We start from the raw sequence: 19918 nt of genomic DNA on the forward strand, positions 1-19918 counted from the left end.
TTCTCAAAAGAGTGCAGATAAGTTACTGCTCTAGAGCACTGTACGTTCTTAGTACGCTTGCAAGAAGCAATATATTTTACGATAAGCATTTCAAATTTTGGTTTTAAATGGATTTGATGTACCATTTCCATTCTGATAATTAACTCCCCATTCCATTAATAATTATATATTACCTAAACTTATAATTAAAAGTACCCTTACTGAAGTTTACGCTTAGCCGTGTTTTTTTTAAATGCATATATATTTTACTTTCCTCGTATTAAAAATGAAAAGTAGAGTGTTTAACTCGGGTGCAAGGCACCATTTCACCCTTTGGTTAATCGTGGCTGAATACCGGACGGTGCGTGTGTAAAAATTGACAAAAAAGATAATATGACGGACGGATGTCTGAAATGTCACCGTATTTTAGAATCAAGTAGCTTAAACTTTAGTTTTTTCTTCGTAAGTGTGATGAAAACATTGTGTGTATGACATATTTGTGTATTTATAGTGTGATTATCCATTTTATGTAACGTCCGCTAAACTAGCACAGGTCCGACGCTGACAGTGGTCACGGGCGTACTGGCGTACTGACGGTATTGCCGCGCAGGGTAACGTTTAGTAGACAAAATGTTGAATTCATAATTATGAATGAAAAATTTAACGCATCGATAAATTGACAAGCTAAATGTTAGAGTTACTTAAAAGCTATCGAATGAAGTAAATTTCATATTGATATTCGTCATAGTACTTCTAAAATATCGAAATAAATACAGTTATAAGCATATTTTCAAAGCAATAATCTATCGAGAAAAAGATGAGCCATCGTGTTTCTGACAAGCATACGGCTAGTTCAAAGACTGAAGTTATACATACTAGAAAATAATCGATGAAATCCTTGTACAAGCCTGTAAATATCGATTTAAAAATAGCGCATTTTACTATACACCGCGCCTTAAGTATAGTACTGCTTGCCAGTGGGGTCTAAAGTATTAATTATCTGTAAAGTGCGGTTGATGTGTAGTATTTATAAACTATTTTATTTATTAAGAGGTTTGTTTTTTTTTTTCAGGCTCGAATGGATTTAGAAACTTTAGAAAAATACGTCGTGAACACGTTCGGCCAAATCCACTCGAACAAGCTGCCAGGCGACGACTTTACCGATTACATGTTCCGACCAGACCTCGTCACGCCTGAGTTCCGGAGCATCTACTACGTCAAACCCGTCAGCGATACTACTGAGGTGAGTTGAGATAGAATGCAATTTTTTTTGGGTCCAGAGAAAACGTCGGCGGCGTCTAGTATTCCTTATGACAATTATAACAAGCCTAAACTCAATTTTGTTACTTTGATTTATTACACAGTTCCTAAAACCACCTTCGAATCATTAGACTTCATTGTTAGTATTGTTACAATAGTTACGTAGTGTTAAACTTAATACTCGTTTCTTCCTAGAGCGTGCAGAATGTAGAATGAGTTGCCTCCTTTGCGCTACGACATGGGATTCTTCAAGATGCGGGTATTTAGGGTTATAAATACTTAAATACATAGAAAAAACTCATGACTCAGGAACAAATAACTGTTCATCACACAAATAAATGCCCTTACCAGGATTTGAACCCGGGACCATCGGCTTCATAGGCGGGGTCACTACCCACTAGGCCAGACCGGTCGTCGAATCGATGTTGCTTATGTCCATGATCGACGATGACCGCTTCTCATCACCATCAGGAGGCTCATCTGTTCGTTTGCTGGCTATACTATAACATATCGTCATCAAATAAAGGATTTAATACAATAAAAACAGACATAACTTGGGAAACTCCATTTTGACGCCGCCATTGCCGCGATGCTCACCTGTCAGTCCTTGCCGCCCTATAGTAATGTGACCATATCCAATACCGATTGGTGGGGCTGCACACGCGAAAGCCTTATCATCGGTTGTCAGTAGGTAAATTGGTAAATAACAGCTCGATACGAAATCGTAATCGATCATTTAGTATTTCACAATTTTTCTGATCGTGTGCTCATTCACAGGATATTATATTACAATACAATTCGATTGTTATTGACAAAGTAACCCACTGACACTAAAATTGATGAGGACAGTTTTCTGGGTTAAACGCTTTGGAAATTATTATATCCTCCTCGGCGTATATCTCGAATTGTAATTCCTATAGATCTGTACGAGGTGTTTAATGTCGAGGAGTTAGCTAAACTTACCCTTGTTCCCAGTAATGACAGGACATACATCAGGTATTTCCTTTATTTTATTTTATTGGCAAACACACGTCACACAGCTTACAATACGGGATATAAATTATATGAATATGACTATTACATGAGCCAAAACACAAATGGAATAAAACAGAATTACTATTATTATTTTAGAAATATTTAAATTTATAGAAATATGATGTACTATTATTTCGCCCTCGATGGTCACATCGGAAGATCAGCGCTGGAAGTCGCCAGCAACATGCTGAGATGAGGCCGTTTCGTGACACTTTACTCTCACTGTGTTCACTTTTATGTCTGTCTATTACTGTTTGTGTGTTTATGATTAAAACAAATTCTATTCTATTCACTAGATTGCTTATGCAAGATGTAATTTATTTATTTATTTAAACTTTATTACACAAATAAAGAAAAATGTACAAATGGCGAACTGTATCACATTTACTATATCACTGTGGGTGACTTTTGGTGGGTCAATCTTTCCATTATACATTTAACAATGCAGCGCACGAAAGGTGCACAAACTAAACTATATGCCTAAATTATGCACAGTGCGAAAAACCTGATCAGCTTTAACCATACCACCACCACCATACCACCAAGTGTCTGATTGGAGCTCACACGTGCGCTTTAATGCAACGTTTTTTGCAGGTTCACCTAACATGGAGCATGCGGTCCCTGATCTCCGAATACGAGTCGAAGCCTCACCAGTACATCTCTTATTTGTTGGGGCACGAGGGCAAGGGCAGTCTTCTGTCCTATCTTAGGAAAAAGTGAGTTGGCTAGCTCGATTATTAATTACGCTACTTTATTGTTGACATCGTCGTCCGCATAAAAACACTTAAGCGTACTCCCGTATAATCTACCATATTTAATTTTCAAGGAAATAATACCAGAAAAATTACTTTAGAAGTGTTCAGACCGTTTATTAGATATTTCACTCAAAACATATTTTCAGGCAAACAATACAAATATTCCTTATGATCTCCCTGTCTCATTAGGTCTCAAGACCGACATTCCTCATGTTAGATTTAAAAATAGTATGTATCTCAACTATGTTCCTGATTTTAATGACAATAGGATCAACAATATTGAAGATATTTTCTAACAAACATCTGGAACATACAAATAAGAAATCTCCATCGATTATTTGTCGATGTGGATGATATGGTGATTTCGTACAGGGTGTGGGCGCTGGGCATCTACACGGGCAACTTGAACTGTGTTCCTGATTTTAATGACAATAGGATCAACAATATTGAAGACATTTTCAAACAAACATCTAGAACATACAATAATAAATCTAAATCGATTATTCGTCGATGTGGATAATATGGTTATTTCGTACAGGGTGTGGGCGCTGGGCATCTACACGGGCAACTCGGAGAGCGGCATCGACTACACCTCCATGTACAGCCTGTTCTCCACGCAGATCGTGCTCACTAAAGACGGGCTGGACCACATCGACGAGGTAACTAAGAGACGATTGACACTTATTTATATTACCGTATGAAAAGCAAGCAAGAATAATACTATAACTGAAGATACCTCCTCCTCGTATTTGCCTTCACCTCGTAAGGCTCACGATCCTAATCTTACCTTTCCTTTAATTAGTAAATAGTTCTTATTGAGGTCGAAGAAGTTTAAATAATTTTCTAGCGGAATAGAGTTATATTTGTTTTGTTTCGCTTAATTTTCACCCAATCTAACATCAAATCTATTTTATATACTACAGGCTAAAAATTCACTGGTTAATTTTGGATTAAATAGGAATTTAAGCCGCGTCCAGATCTGGCGAGCCGTTCACACATCCATTCACGAATCATTTTCGCGTAACATGCGATCTTTTCGCCCACGGGCGCATTCGCAGCACTTTTGCCAGAAAAATGCACCTTCGTAGAAAACCGCGGTTTATGATCTATGATTTACAGAATAAGCCATAATTTACTTTTTGGCAATTTAAAGTCAGGCATGCCATAACCCTTGACCTAACTCCTGAGTAATGTATGGTTATTACAGGTTTTGGAAGCCATATTCTCATATATAAACATGCTGAAACACTTGGGACACATCCATTCACGAATCATTTTCGCGTAACATGCGATCTTTTCGCCCACGGGCGCATTCGCAGCACTTTTGCCAGAAAAATGCACCTTCGTAGAAAACCGCGGTTTATGATCTATGATTTACAGAATAAGCCATAATTTACTTTTTGGCAATTTAAAGTCAGGCATGCCATAACCCTTGACCTAACTCCTGAGTAATGTATGGTTATTACAGGTTTTGGAAGCCATATTCTCATATATAAACATGCTGAAACACTTGGGACCATCGGAACGAATTTACGATGAAATAAAGGTAAGCGGAGCTTGTATTTTTATTTATTTATTTTATAATAAATTTCTTGTCATTTCCCACGTAATAGAAACAATGCTTTAGCAAAGAGAATTTGAAATAGAGGTGTAATGTCCAAGAAAACTTTGTAGCGACATAAATTTACTGCCATCTTTCGACACATAATTAAAACTTTTAGAACGCCATTTGACTTTGATCCTTATTCTTTAACTGATATGTGTTCAATTTGTTATAAATAAGTTATAAATATCAAAAAGTGGCGCCATCTTACCGGGCACTACCTAAAGGTTATGGCGCCATCGCTCGAAACGATGCTGCTATACCTTTGGCCTTTGGTCTTTGGTCTATTAGATGGTGGGTACGAGGTGGTCATGGGAACTCTGTAATAAAGCAACGCAAACTAATTCTGTGGGTTTGTTAGAATTGTCTCGATGAGTCTTAGTTGCATGTGGAAAGAAATGTACAGTCCGTAAAAGAAAAAAGATAGTTTTGACAATAATTTATTATTCAGTCAAATATCAGTAAAATGTCTTATCTTCAATGATTTTTTAATACTACGTCGGTGGCAAACAAGCATACATCCCGCCTGATGGTAAGCGTTCTCCGTAGCCTATGGACGCCGGTAACTCCAGGGAAGTTACATGCGCGTTGCCAACCCCACTCCGCACCCTCGTTGAGCTCTGGCAACCTTACTCACCAGCAGGAATACAACACTAGGTTCTAGTTCCCAGTTGGGCTCCGCTCTAGATCTGGAATGACATCCGCTGCGCTGTGCCCTACCACACAAAGCGAGATGACATTCACAGTGCCCATACCTCTCTTTTGGACGTAGTTTAAGGACATTCCCGGGTCCAAATGAATGATTCTGTTCCTTTCCTCAGACTATAGAAGAAACAAGTTTCCGGTTCGAGGAGGAGTCCCAGCCGGCGGACTACGTGGAGTCGCTGGCGGAGAACATGCACTTCTACCCGCCCGAGCACTACATCACCGGCGACCGCCTCTACTACAAATATGATCCTAAGGTACGTTTACTGCTTATTAGAACATGCACCACTACCCGCCCGAGCACTACATCACCGGCGACCGCCTCTACTACAAATATGATCCTAAGGTACGTTTACTGCTTATTAGAACATGCACCACTACCCGCCCGAGCACTACATCACCGGCGACCGCCTCTACTACAAATATGATCCTAAGGTACGTTTACTGCTTATTAGAACATGCACCACTACCCGCCCGAGCACTACATCACCGGCGACCGCCTCTACTACAAATATGATCCTAAGGTACGTTTACTGCTTATTAGAACATGCACTACTACCCGCCCGAGCACTACATCACCGGCGACCGCCTCTACTACAAATATGATCCTAAGGTACGTTTACTGCTTATTAGAACATGCACTACTACCCGCCCGAGCACTACATCACCGGCGACCGCCTCTACTACAAATATGATCCTAAGGTACGTTTACTGCTTATTAGAATATGCACTACTACCCGCCCGAGCACTACATCACCGGCGACCGCCTCTACTACAAATATGATCCTAAGGTACGTTTACTGCTTATTAGAACATGCACTACTACCCGCCCGAGCACTACATCACCGGCGACCGCCTCTACTACAAATATGATCCTAAGGTACGTTTACTCCTTATTAGAACATGCACTTCTACCCGCCCGAGCACTACATCACCGGCGACCGCCTCTACTACAAATATGATCCTAAGGTACGTTTACTGCTTATTAGAACATGCACTACTACCCGCCCGAGCACTACATCACCGGCGACCGCCTCTACTACAAATATGATCCTAAGGTACGTTTACTGCTTATTAGAACATGCACTTCTACCCGCCCGAGCACTACATCACCGGCGACCGCCTCTACTACAAATATGATCCTAAGGTACGTTTACTGCTTATTAGAACATGCACTACTACCCGCCCGAGCACTACATCACCGGCGACCGCCTCTACTACAAATATGATCCTAAGGTACGTTTACTGCTTATTAGAACATGCACTTCTACCCGCCCGAGCACTACATCACCGGCGACCGCCTCTACTACAAATATGATCCTAAGGTACGTTTACTGCTTATTAGAACATGCACTTCTACCCGCCCGAGCACTACATCACCGGCGACCGCCTCTACTACAAATATGATCCTAAGGTACGTTTACTGCTTATTAGAACATGCACTACTACCCGCCCGAGCACTACATCACCGGCGACCGCCTCTACTACAAATATGATCCTAAGGTACGTTTACTGCTTATTAGAACATGCACTTCTACCCGCCCGAGCACTACATCACCGGCGACCGCCTCTACTACAAATATGATCCTAAGGTACGTTTACTGCTTATTAGAACATGCACTTCTACCCGCCCGAGCACTACATCACCGGCGACCGCCTCTACTACAAATATGATCCTAAGGTACGTTTACTGCTTAATTAGGAACATTATCAGGGCAGGAGTGCCTGTAATTGTTACCATGATTACAATAATACCATTATTATACCATTCATTAAACTAAAATAAGGGAAGAATAGAATATCCTGTAAACCTAGTTTTTAATTGTGTAAATAACATTCTAAAAAAACAGGGAGAATGGAAAATATTTAGAAGTGGAAAAACCTTTTCTCTTTTTGTATGGACGATCACATGGAATATTGCCCTCTTTAGGTGCTGTAGGTTAGAAAGCGGCGTAATTTAAAAAATCGTACCGCTTTTTTTTATTACAATACGTTTGCTAAAAATGTCATTAGCAATCTTGAGGATTGTATCAAGTGTCTTCAGCGATTCGAATCCTGAATTTTTGACTTTCGCTCGATAGAAATAAATCACGAACATAGGTCTAACACATACTTCTAACAATTTATGCACAACAGCGAAAAATATGAAAATTGCCTTAAAAAATGCGCAATTTTATTTTTGAAGAAACTCGTCGATTACTATTTTTTTGTTAAAACTTACAACAAATTTAAATTCAATAATATGATTTCCGCTCACGCTTACGCTCAGTCAGAGTGAGAGAAGAACACGAAGCTACGGGGCCTTAATGGAAGTAATGTTACAGGGAATCCGTGAGGTACTGGAGTGTATGAGCGCCGACAGCGTGAACATCATGATCCTGTCCAACAAGCACTCGCAGAAGATCGAGTACGACGCCAAGGAGAAGTGGTTCGGTACAGAGTACCGCAGGGAAGGTATGGAACGACTTTAGTTATTTTTACTTTTTTGCACAAATTACAAATGGCCAACTTAATGCCATGTGACATTCTCTCTAACAGTCAAGTACCTTGTAACCAAACAGGTACACACAGGTAGGTAGGCACTTTATCTCATTAATAGGGAGCGCACATGAACTAGACGGCAGCACCGAAGCCCCCTATCCATTGGAGCAAAACATTATATCAAGTTTCCATTTATAAATTTAAGCCACTAGATAGAAGACCCTACTATGCGAAATAGGGCCAGCCTGAGGTGTAGGGGGCAGCACCTACTTAGAAGCGTGAATTGTTTTCGCTTTCGATTCAAACGCACGGTCTCTATAGTACTTAATTTTCTTATTCCATATTCATACATTTTAAGAAAAAAAAAATCTAAATTTAGTCGAATTTAGTGTACCGGTACATTTGCATAACCGATAACATTGAAAACAGGTTATTTCATCGGCGGAAGTCTTTAAAATATGCTATTCGAACGTATTTTCAATGGTATATTTTCGTTTACTAGCAATTCCGCCCGCCTGGCTGGAGCGCTGGCTCAACGTGGCGCCGTACAGCCAGTTCCACATCCCCGACAAGAACGTGTACCTCACCACGGACTTCTCGCTCGCGCCGCCGCCGCAGCCCTACCTCGACGCGGCCAAGGAACTCGGCATAGATCTGGCTAATAGCTCTGCTAAAGACATTTACAAGAGGACACAGAAGAGAGGGGAACAGACGACGATACTTTCTAAGGATGATCTCATGGCCACTGTCAATAATTTCAGGTAAAAACTAATACTATATATCTTAAAAAACCAAATAACAATGATAAAATATACGCTATGTTACATTGGCGCCCAGCCCCAGAACACTTACGCGCACATTTAAAGAAATCGTATAGGCGCAACACATACAAACACGCCAAAAGTACCGACTTTTTTCGTGGGTGCGTCTTAAGACGCGAGCGCCTTGACGCCACTGTGGCGCCGGGTTATTCCCACTAGTTACCACCAAGTTGTTACCAGTGGTAACTACGGGGAATTTTTTTCCCAGTAGTTCCCACTGGTAAAAGATGACAATTTTTTCCCAGTAGTTACCACCAAAATTTGGTTAGCGTTAAAAAAAAAATCCCAGTAGTTACCACTGGTAATAACTTGGTGGTAACTAGTGGGAAAAACCCGTGGCGCCCGATACTTTACTTTTAGCTTTTATTCTAACTTGCAATGTGTTAACGTTAACTTACAAAAGGTGCAATGGTGAAGACACTGGAGAGCTTCGTCACGTTTTCTATATTATATTATTATTATAATCTTTAATTCAGACCAAGGAAATAGGAATTATATGAAATCTATTTCAGTTTATAATTTGTTATATTGTAGTGTGACTAGTTGACTTCTTAAAAAACACAAATAACAGTTGTGCACAAACGTTCCAACCCACAATAGAATGTCAATGAAATTAATGACTATTATTTTGTATAAAAGGTGATCGTCTGGGGATTGCGTCCATTTGGGATATGTATTACGTACAATCAATATTGAATCATAAAGACCAGCGTTTAAGGCCCACATTGATTCGCAGGCTCGACCAGCCCAACCTGCTCCGCAAGAACAAGCACATGGAATTGTGGTACAAGCCCGACTTCAAGTTCCGCTTCCCCACCGCGCTTCTCTACTTCTACTTCATCACGCCACTTAGCCTGAAGTCTCCGAGAGAGTGAGTAGTCTAGAATACAAATTATAAACCGTTTTGCTCTCTAATGATAATTCCCGTGATTACATACACAATGTTTGTAAAGTCAACTTTTCTTGATTTTATAGATCACGCAATTTCGATTAGAAAATATCATATGAAACGTAAATAATTATATCAATTATAAAGCGCTGGTTATTATTTTAAGGAATACATTTTCACGTGATTTGAGTTCGATATGGAGAGGTGTAACTTAATATCCTTGACAAACTGTAGTTCGTTTTTTAGCATTAGAAAAAAGGTAAACAATCTTGACGTCTTTTTATTGAAAAACGCTTTTTATAAATCAGTAACTATAACTTATTAAAGCAAAATATTGTAAATGATTTGATTTATCATTGTGACATATTTGACGAGATTTATTTTTCAAAAAAAAGATACGTCAAATTCGCTTACCTTCTTTCTAGTGTTAAAAAAACGTACTATAATCAAGAAATCTATTATAATGAAAATACATTGATTCAATTCCAACACGAGATCCTCGGAATAGAAATTTGACCCCGCTTGACCACGCGTCCCGAACTCATGGTTTTTGCGTTCGAACTGAAATATCTATGAAAATAGCCCAATAACTACTAAAACATGCCGATATTTTCACAGCGCTTGCCTTCTGGATTTGTGGACGGACGTTTTACAACAGGGGCTCAAAGTGAGTATTTTTTTTTGTGTAATAATGTGAGGACTACGAATGTTAAGTTGCTGTAAAAATTACGATGACTGTTCATTTATATCAAATTTAGGAAGGCCCCTAGGATCACTTTGGATTGGTAGAAGTGATTTACTTATTATGTATTCCCTACTACTTAACGCCCTACATGACGGCTACCGTACATGAGGCGCGGACTGATAGGAATGATTTATATGAAGCACCTATTGCAACCTGTGCCCGGCGGGGACAAATGGGAACACATCACTTATTGACCTGTTTAATGTCTAGTACGTATTTTCAGGAAGAAGTTTATCCGGCAAATATGGCGGACCTCTCGCACTCACTATACGTTTCCGACAAAGGCTTGACGCTCAAAGTGTCCGGGTACAGTCAAAATTTACACGTGAGTCATTCGATTAGTATATAATTTTACATTGTCTATAGATTTTTTATTCTGCCCAGGGTTTTATTTTATATGGTGATATGGTAGCAATTTAGCCTATCAAATACATTGGCAGATTTAAGCTGTCATTTTATTTTATAGTAAATTTATTGGGAGGTATCCCTTATTTTAAATTTAACCCATCTTTTTCAGGAAGGTGTCTTTTTAGACCCAGTAGTCCGGGTCTAAAAAGACACCTTCCTTATTAGTACAGTCATTATATCCAAAAAACCGGCCCTACCCGTGAATAATCAGTCCCTCGGGGGGGTCGCTGGGAGTGTAAATTCAAAAAGTAGACTGAATCAGGCTCCTGTGTATAAACCACAAATACGGTGTCTGTATACAGCTGCTGGTGGAGCTGATCACCCGCGAGATGCCGCAGACGGGCGGCGCGCTGCCGGCGCCGCTGTTCGAGGCGGTGCGCGACGTGCGCGCGCGCTCCTACCACAACGTGCTCATCAAGCCGCACAAGCTCGCCAAGTTAATATACTTTCACTACCCGACTTTGTTATTATGAAAGAAGACAAATTTAATTTAAAAAAACGAATAATATTACTTTGCTAATCCGCGAAAAGATAACATGTTAGTCAATCAGTGCCAACCTTTTATACTTCCGTATTTTTACATGCAATTAATGTTCCCATCCTCCCACCGCAAAAATAAATATGCAAATAAATATAATAACCCACCACCGAAAGTACAAAATTTGACAGGTGATTCGCCTCTCTACGAGGAATCCCTAGATATTCATTGCATTTAAAAATACGGAAGTAAGTATAGGTTAGTACTGATTGACTAGCACGTTATCTTTTCGCGGATTAGCAAAGTAATATTTTTTGTTTTAATTAATATGAATTTAATTTCCGCAAAGCGACGCCTGATTCTATTCATTGACAAATTTCATACGTACAGGCGCCATGATTCGCATTACCATACAAAACTATCATCAACGAACATTTACATATCTCGCCAATCAGATAAAAGCTTACTCATCACCCGTCAACTCCTACCGCTACGATACCGCATCGCCGAAGAAAATACTACTACCATAATATAATCGCTGGATGATTTGAGGTGTCAATTAGTCACAATAACCTTGAATTTGACTTTTTTCGAATGGGTAGAGATGAAACTTCTTTTTTTACAGAGATGTGCGGATGAACATACTGCTCGAGCCGTATATCTCACCGCGAGACAAGGCGTCCATTGTGCACAACGTCACTTTAGACGAACTGAAGGAATTCAGCAAGCAGTTGCTTAGCAAACTCTACTTGCAGGTTAGACTCTCACTTTGGTCATTTTCTACACAGACTTAGGTTTTTACTTGTCTTTGTTTTCCCGAAAATTAAAACGTTGATGAAACCAGTGCCAAAGATTTTAATAGGTTATAAGCCATATATATACATAATAAGCGATAATAAGGGGTCTAAATTTTCCATAAACCGACTTAAAAGTTTAAAATGTAGAATTCAATCTTGATCTCTGCAGACCTGATATAGCGTCGTTATAGCGGTAGAGCCACAACCAGAAATTAGGCTCCAGTATCATTAAATAAAGTCTAGGGACCGGTCCGGTATCCCCTTCGAGGGTTTTGGATGGGGATACCGGGATATTTCCTAAGGCTTTGCTTACCAAAGCTTTTGCTCTCTAAAACCTTTTCATTCGGCTTTTAAAGCGCTTCATAATACGAGTAAGCAGTATTCTTTCCGAATGTCTGATACCCGTTCCTAAGCGCTAACCTCTTAAAAGTGTATCCCTTATAATGCATATGTCATTTTCAACTTTCTCTTGAAAATATAATTAATGTTGCTAATTTATGTTTAAAGTGAAGGACCGGATATCTAGCGCGTTGACAGCACAGCAGGTGTCATAATTTTTTTTAATTAGGAAGAGGTGTTCATTTGTAGTGGTGGCTCTGAAAGGGAAACCCTATAGAGCTAAGCAAAGTTAACGGGTAATCAATTCAAAGGGAGAGCAAATCGTTGGGACTATTCCATAAACGACTAAGCCAGTTAAAGACTTTTTTTTCTAAAGGGTGGTCGAGTCCCTGAAATTAACTTTCGGGAAGAGAGGAGACAACTTTTTCTAGTACATTGCTACTGAATACCCTAGACTGACTAGGCATAGTAATGACTACTAGATATTATCATCGACTCATGACTATTGTCTCGTTGGACAGGTGCTGATCCAAGGCAACATTGAGTGGGACCGAGCCATTCGGATATCGGACAATGTTTTGTCTACGATCCGATGGGAAGGACTTGCTGAAAATGAGCTTCCTAATGTGAGTATATAACAAATTATTGCTATTGAGGTAATATTTTTTTAATGGGATACTTATGTAATGGGATAATTATCGTTGCACACATTTCGATCTGTTTCGAGGATCCTTTAATTTATTTGGGGGTTTTGCAAGAAAGATGCGTACACGTATATCAAAGTTAGTTTATGCAACCATAACCCAAATAAAATAAAGCCATATATGAGATCAGGCCGCCCAAATACAAGGTAAACAATCAAATCCATAAAAATAATCTGTCAAGCTTAAACTGCTTGCTGTACTTTTCGCTTTTCTTTTTGTATTTGTTCTACTAACACTTAGTTTTAAACCTTAAATGTTACTAACCATTATGGACCATTGTTGTCTTTTGAAATAAATAAATAAAATAAAATTAAACTAATAACTTTAAACATGTTGTAAGGGCCCCCAGAAAGCTCAGTTCTTCATACAAACATAGTCACATAACTCTCATATTGAAACGACTAGCAAGATTGCTCTCTGAATCTTTATACTTACAATAGGATAAGGTATATCTAGTCCTGTAATTAGCATATATGTGTGCAAAGTTTCATTACAATCCAACCCGTAGTTTTAAAATGAGAACGAAACTCCGTTTGTATGGAGGTGGAATTCGGCTGAGCTTGCCGGGGACTCTTAAGGGATTTTCGACGCCTGTGTTGACATTCGTTGCTTTTAAGTTGAACTTAATAACTCCTCAGTCGTCTTCTAAGGGGAAGCAATATATATATGAAAGTTTGTACGGGGCTGCGTTAATGGATTGTTTTTAATATAAGTACAATTTGCAGTTACAAGTGCACCAGTTGCCACTCGGCGAGAAGAAGATCCGCGTGATGAGCCTCAACACCGAATCCACCAACAGCATCGTCACCAACTACTACCAGGGGGAGGCCACCACCCGTGAAGACACCGCCACACTCGAAGTTCTCATGGTGAGCTCTCATACTGTATAATACAGCATCCTGTGATAAACTACCTTGACTTCACCAAAAGCCAAGAGTTTTTTATACAAAAAAAGTTATATATACTCAATACCCAATTTCTAATATGTTTTCTAATGTACCTATAGGGAATATTACGCAAAACTCTGCGTAGAGGGCGCCTTTAGCACATACTGAGGGCCTACCGCGAAACACGAGAATCGAGGTTTCGTTATCTGCCTCTCTATCACTCGATTGCATATTCAAGCGATAGAGAGGCAGATTACGAAATTTCGTTTTTCGCGTTTCGTGATAGGCCTCTGTAAACAAATCTTGAAAACAAAAACTTTTTAAGGCATAGTATGTTTGTTACTCTATGGTTTAGAATATTTTAGGATATGTGATAGCGCAGCTCTCTGGCGGCAGAACATTGCAGTAATACTCCCTATTCTTACACTATCCCTTTTAGACTCTTCACACGTTTCAGACATAGCCGTGTGTTGTTTGATGGGGGATGACAGCAAAACGTCATCGAATATAGCTTTACATATTTCCAGTAAAGTTTGATCCTTCTTGTCAAGATTTCTAAATGAGGGTCGCTGATACAATAAAATGACACATCAAATTCTTGCCCATATTATTATGAAGTAAACTAATTTTAGTATATGTTTTATCATTTTCGTGTTCGTGCTAAACCTATCTTCAAATGTAGAAACCCCCGCCAATATTTTTACCCTGCTGTCATAATATACCGTGTGGTATATGGCAGGGTTTTCGTTCGGAATATAACGAGTGTGAAATTATCTGCATTCGGATTCGATGGATTTTCTTTATAAGTTTTATTTTGTTTTTAGATAAGTTTTATCTAGTCCTTGTTGGCGTGTTCATTTTAAAATTGTGACCGCCGCCGGCAAAACGTCCCACTTTGTCACTTGCCATAAGGACGCCTTGAAAGGTTATTCGTATAAAGATACAAGCAAATCTCGGCGTTATGGCAAGCGACAAAGTGGGACGTTTTACCGGCCGCGGTTACAATTAGTTCTACTTTAGAACTTCACAAGCATTTGACAACCTTTAATCCGTTTGAAGCAGTAATCAAGATGTATTTTCAGATGGTGATGGAAGAGCCAGTGTTCGACGTACTGCGAACCAAGGAGCAGCTGGGGTACAGCGTGTTCAGCATGATGCGGTACACCTTCGGGGTGCTGGGCGTCAGCGTCACGGTCAACACGCAGGCCGACAAGTTCAGGTACAATTGATTCGTAGAACTGACCGTTCAATGCCTTACTGCGAGGAGATAAGGTTCAAAGTGTGTTACTGTTCAAGATTTTTTAGTAATTAATCAATAGGGAGTATTACTGCAATGTTCTGCCGCCAGAGTGCAGCACTAGAGCAAAATAGAATAGAATAGAGAGAGAGATAACTTATACATGCTTTAAATTGTTTTTTGGCAAGTTTTCACAGATAATAAAATAAGACATTGATAAATCAAGGCAGTTTGTTTACAAAGGGCCTACCGGGAACCGGAAAATCGAAATTTAGTTATCTGCCTCTTTATCGCTCGAATATGCGATTGATAGAGAGGTTGGATAACGGAATTTCGATTGTCTTGTTTCGCGGTAGGCTCTCAGATTGTGATGGATTACGATAGTGGCGGGGGCGCCACTACCAGAGTTTCGCGTAATTTTCCCTATTATTTAAGACTATATATTATCTAAAATTATATATTAAAGTTAATGAAAACCTAATACGCATTTTAAGAACTTTTTCTGCAAAGCACCATCCATACTTCAACGGTGCCGTTGTAGGGATATTTATGTAACCCAAATTGCTTTATTTAAGTGTTAATATTTACTCGTTTATCTAACTTGATTCAAATCTAGCATGCTTCGAAATAGAAACAATAACAGAATCAATACTATTGCAAAAAAAAAAAACAGTTGTAGCAACATGTATCTAACAAGTCTTACATTATCAATGTCTGTTGTCAAATGACATTAATTACCAAGTTACCTATGCCTTTTAAACGAAATTCAAAAATTTATTTGGCTAAGTTAATACATCATTACAACGAAATTACAACGACCTATTTTTTTAAAATTAATTTTCTTGTTGTCAGTGTTTCACATGTGGACAGCCGTATAGAGGCGTTCATGAAGAAATTCTCACGCGACGTACGGCGGCTCGGGGAGAAGACTCTCCAAGCCACCAAGAGCTCGCTGGTGCAGCTCAAGCATACCACCGACTACGAGCTCAAAGAGGAGGTAACAACAACAAACTTACCTACTTACTTAATACTTGGTAGAAAAAGGTGAAAATGTGCAAGGCAATAAAAAATAATTAAAAAAGTGTTGCTGTCATAGAAGTAATCCACTAGACAAGCGACACTACACGTACATTTTTTTTTTAATTATGAAAAATTTAATATGTATGATTTATTTCAGGTCGAAAGGAATTGGAGAGAAATTGTTAGCAGGGAATACCAGTTCCAAAGGCTGTTCCTAGAGGTGTGATACATATACTTACAGAAAAAATAGCATGATTTAAATGCTTATATTTTTTTACTATTGGAGAATTAATCTCGGTTAACTAAAGAATGGGTTGCATTTTTAATATAAAAATAATAATATTCATGGGTTTGTGAGTTTTTAGAACTGCGACGAACTTTATTAATAACGATAAAATTTCACATCAATTTAAATAACAGTAAATACAACGAAATAAGTCGTTATAATAATATTCAGTTTGACATAATCGCAGTACAATTTAATGGTTAATGTAATCATGTGTTTGGTTTTTAGGCGGAGGCCATTGAAAAAATCAAGCTGTCAGATCTCAAGAGTTGGGTCGAGAACCACTTCTCGACCGGAAACAAGTCGAAATTCAGGAAACTTTCCATACAGGTACTTTAACTAGCATTTTAATAAACATACGCCGAACGAATTCCACATGAAGCACGATTGTCATCAGCGATTTAAGGCCGTCCCCTATCTGAATGACCTCACGCGTTCCAACTCCCTCGTTATTCACTTTTACTTGTACAATTTAATTTCCACAAGCATACAAATTATTGCGTCCGTTCGCTCAGTTTAAACTCAAAACTCTCAAAAGTCACAGTGACACAGCTTCCCCGTCCGACGGCCAAGCGGCGACTGCCCCGCGTCGCCCGCGCCGGGACCCGCGCGTCGGGGCAACGCACGAACTTGAATAGTATCGATTTCTCAAAAACTATTTATATAATTGCAAAATCGGCAGACGTCATTGAAGTGTAAATCGTAATTCACTATTGGTTAAAGTTTCATGTCTAAGTGTTGCATTATGAGGGAGTTTATACGGATTTTAACTCGAGAAAAGGGTTCTCGGAAAAAAATATTAACTAGTGATACTGTTTGTTGAAATATCAGTAGACCTAATTAAGGAAAGAACTTTATTGTTTATACAACGTTTAATCATGCTATAGCGACGTAAAAGGAGCGAATTTGGCCTGGTAGCCCCTTAAGTTGAGGTGCATATTATTGAGAGTGCAAGAAATTTGAACCTCCTAAACAATACATTTACATTCCATTTTAAATTAGCAGTAGTAGACATCAATGGGGCACGTTCTTACTAGTCAAATCAGTTTTGAAAACTACACAAGTGATGTCACGGTCAAGTCACCACTTTTTTTAGTTTCATCCGATTTATTAAATATAAATTGTGTTAAAAAATAACTATTGTCGTGGTGTCTACGTTATTCTCGTAATCATCTCGTGCTTTATTTCGTGCGTGCAATATCTCTATGTGGGCAAATTTGCTGCTTTATCATCTTGACACATTTGTTGAAGTTTGAGGAAGCCAGCTGAAGCCCCGCTAGACCCTCTACGCTCCCGACCACACTAAATTTTAAATTTGAACCCCTACACTCGTATTTTTGGCTGGAAACTTAGATCTCCCAAACTAAGACTCCAGAGGTTCGGTCCCGGTTTGGTTTGGGGGTACTCCTCCACAAGACCTAAATCCTTTTTATTCGAACCATACAATAAAATGGAAAAACATTTCCAGATCGTAGGTCACAAATCCGCCACCCCCAACAACACGACAGCGCCCGCGCCCGCGCCGGTGGGCTACGCGCTGCGCATCGTGACGACGGCCGAGCCGGGCGACGGCGCCGACAGCGTCCGCGACCTCATCCCCGACGTGCGCGCCTTCAAGCAGCGCCTGCCCTTCGTGCCCGTGCCGCTCGTGCGGCTCGCCACCTGCTAGGAGGGGGGGGGGCTTCGTTATGTAAGTCGCCCGAACGGGAACCGTCTGGTTTTCTTTCCAGCCAGAGTTTATACTTTCTCAGTCACATATCATTCATTTCCCGCGATCCATTCGAATTTTGTTATATTTTCGACCACTTAAGCATAGTAGAACTGAACTTTTTTTCGGCTCCTATCTTACTCTCTAAAACCGTGCTATTGTGTATGGTTACTAGATCAAAATTATTTTCGTTGTCTTGTTTCTGACCACTCTGTCACGCTTCTATTTTTGTCTTTTATAAAATATTTTTTTTTAAATCAGTGCTATTGCATATAGCTGTAGTTTATAATTCTCTTGAGAAATATCAAAACGTATGAAATTTAGCGCCCCATACAAAAAACTCCAGTCATTTTTGGAGGACAAAAAACAAAACAACAAAAATAATTTTGACCCTACTACTGAAAGCTTGCCTCCCGTACTGAATGAAGGGAAAAACCAACCATACTGAATACGGTCAAATGAAAAATACCGCAATGTTACGAAACTTACATGCGAGTTCCCAGACCTTCGTTAACTTATTGTTATTATAGGAAACTTACTTGTGAAGTAAATTTTATGCAGTCCACTCCACGTTAATCGAAAGCGGCCTTTCATATATATACCATATAAATGGAAGTCAATTTTAAACCTCGGTTGCCTCTTAGGTGCCCATTTAAAGTCTCCACAGCATAAAAAATACAGTAAGTATAAAATATTAATTTATATTATCTTAGTGCGTATGACAGCCGATATCTTAGTGCAATATGTAAACATGAAATGTATAAATGGTACATACAGGGCTATTTAAAATCAAGCCATTACATGTAATACGTAAAATAACGTTCTTACTATAACTATGACAAATGACAAAATATTCGGACTTGAAGCTTGTGATCTTCAGAGTTCCAAGTAGAAAAAGAAAAAAAAACTAGACTTGAATTATTATATCAATATACTCAAAATCATTATTAGCTATATTTTGTTTTGAACGCAGAATCAATTTTACTGATTGTAATAATATTTTTGTTTATTTAATCATAATGTTATTGACAAATATGTAAGCTAAGGGCGTAACAGGTGCACTTATAAAATTGTGTTCACTATTATGAAGTACTTGACATCGATATGCGAATTTAAAATAGAGGTCTTATATGGCTTGTTGCATTATTGCAGACGTATATATATCATAGATAGTCACATAGGCTAGTTTTTGGTTGTTTATATATTTGCTGGCTTATTTTATTACTTTGTAAAAAATATTAGTATAATGCTATGTATATAAATTATTTTATAAAAATTGCAAATACTTATGTGCTACTTTACTGTAGCAGTGCAGGAAAAAAATGTAAATAAGTTTTGTATTTAAATATAGTTATTGCAAATAATGATGTGGAACAAATAAAACTCGTTTTGTTGGATTAGATGTTTTTTTTTTATATTACAATATATGGTAACTGTTTTACAACAGCTACAACTTTTTTATCAATCCTAGACTTACTTTATCGGGTCTCAACACGTGACAGCGCGGCCGTTGTCGCGTTGTCACCTTTCTAATTATTTAAATACTTAAAACAGTATAGAATAGAGCACTAACACCTGATTTTGTACGTAGTTGACCGATTCTTTCAAGTTCGACTGTAAAATATATCAAATATATGTTGACATTATCCATTTAACGGATACAAAGCGAATCAGAAATTGTACCAAATTGAACCCTACTTTGAAATAAAACTCAAGGTGGGAATTATATTCGTGGCCCCATATGGCTCACTTTCATTGGTCGATATAAAGCGTGCGGGGAC

At 38.8% G+C, this 19918-nt stretch overlaps 1 protein-coding gene across 1 annotated transcript in view; it reads left to right on the forward strand.

The window, feature by feature from the left end:
* The window catches only part of LOC133529194 (nardilysin-like), a 35751-nt gene extending 16217 nt beyond the window's left edge, over positions 1-19534 (forward strand). The window contains exons 6-24 of the mRNA XM_061866850.1: positions 1052-1222; positions 2869-2990; positions 3568-3688; positions 4498-4575; positions 5454-5594; positions 7662-7791; positions 8321-8579; positions 9376-9510; positions 10147-10195; positions 10497-10598; positions 10984-11117; positions 11785-11914; positions 12817-12921; positions 13725-13868; positions 14969-15105; positions 15976-16120; positions 16301-16363; positions 16658-16759; positions 17898-19534. Coding sequence (XP_061722834.1) covers positions 1052-1222; positions 2869-2990; positions 3568-3688; positions 4498-4575; positions 5454-5594; positions 7662-7791; positions 8321-8579; positions 9376-9510; positions 10147-10195; positions 10497-10598; positions 10984-11117; positions 11785-11914; positions 12817-12921; positions 13725-13868; positions 14969-15105; positions 15976-16120; positions 16301-16363; positions 16658-16759; positions 17898-18098 — 2469 coding nt within the window. The 3' untranslated portion in view covers positions 18099-19534. The remainder of the gene's footprint in view (positions 1-1051; positions 1223-2868; positions 2991-3567; positions 3689-4497; positions 4576-5453; positions 5595-7661; positions 7792-8320; positions 8580-9375; positions 9511-10146; positions 10196-10496; positions 10599-10983; positions 11118-11784; positions 11915-12816; positions 12922-13724; positions 13869-14968; positions 15106-15975; positions 16121-16300; positions 16364-16657; positions 16760-17897) is intronic.
* The last annotated feature ends 384 nt before the right edge of the window (positions 19535-19918 follow it).

This window comes from Cydia pomonella, chromosome 20 (genome assembly GCF_033807575.1).
Source record: "Cydia pomonella isolate Wapato2018A chromosome 20, ilCydPomo1, whole genome shotgun sequence".
In the NCBI taxonomy this organism is placed as follows: Eukaryota; Metazoa; Arthropoda; class Insecta; order Lepidoptera; family Tortricidae; genus Cydia; species Cydia pomonella.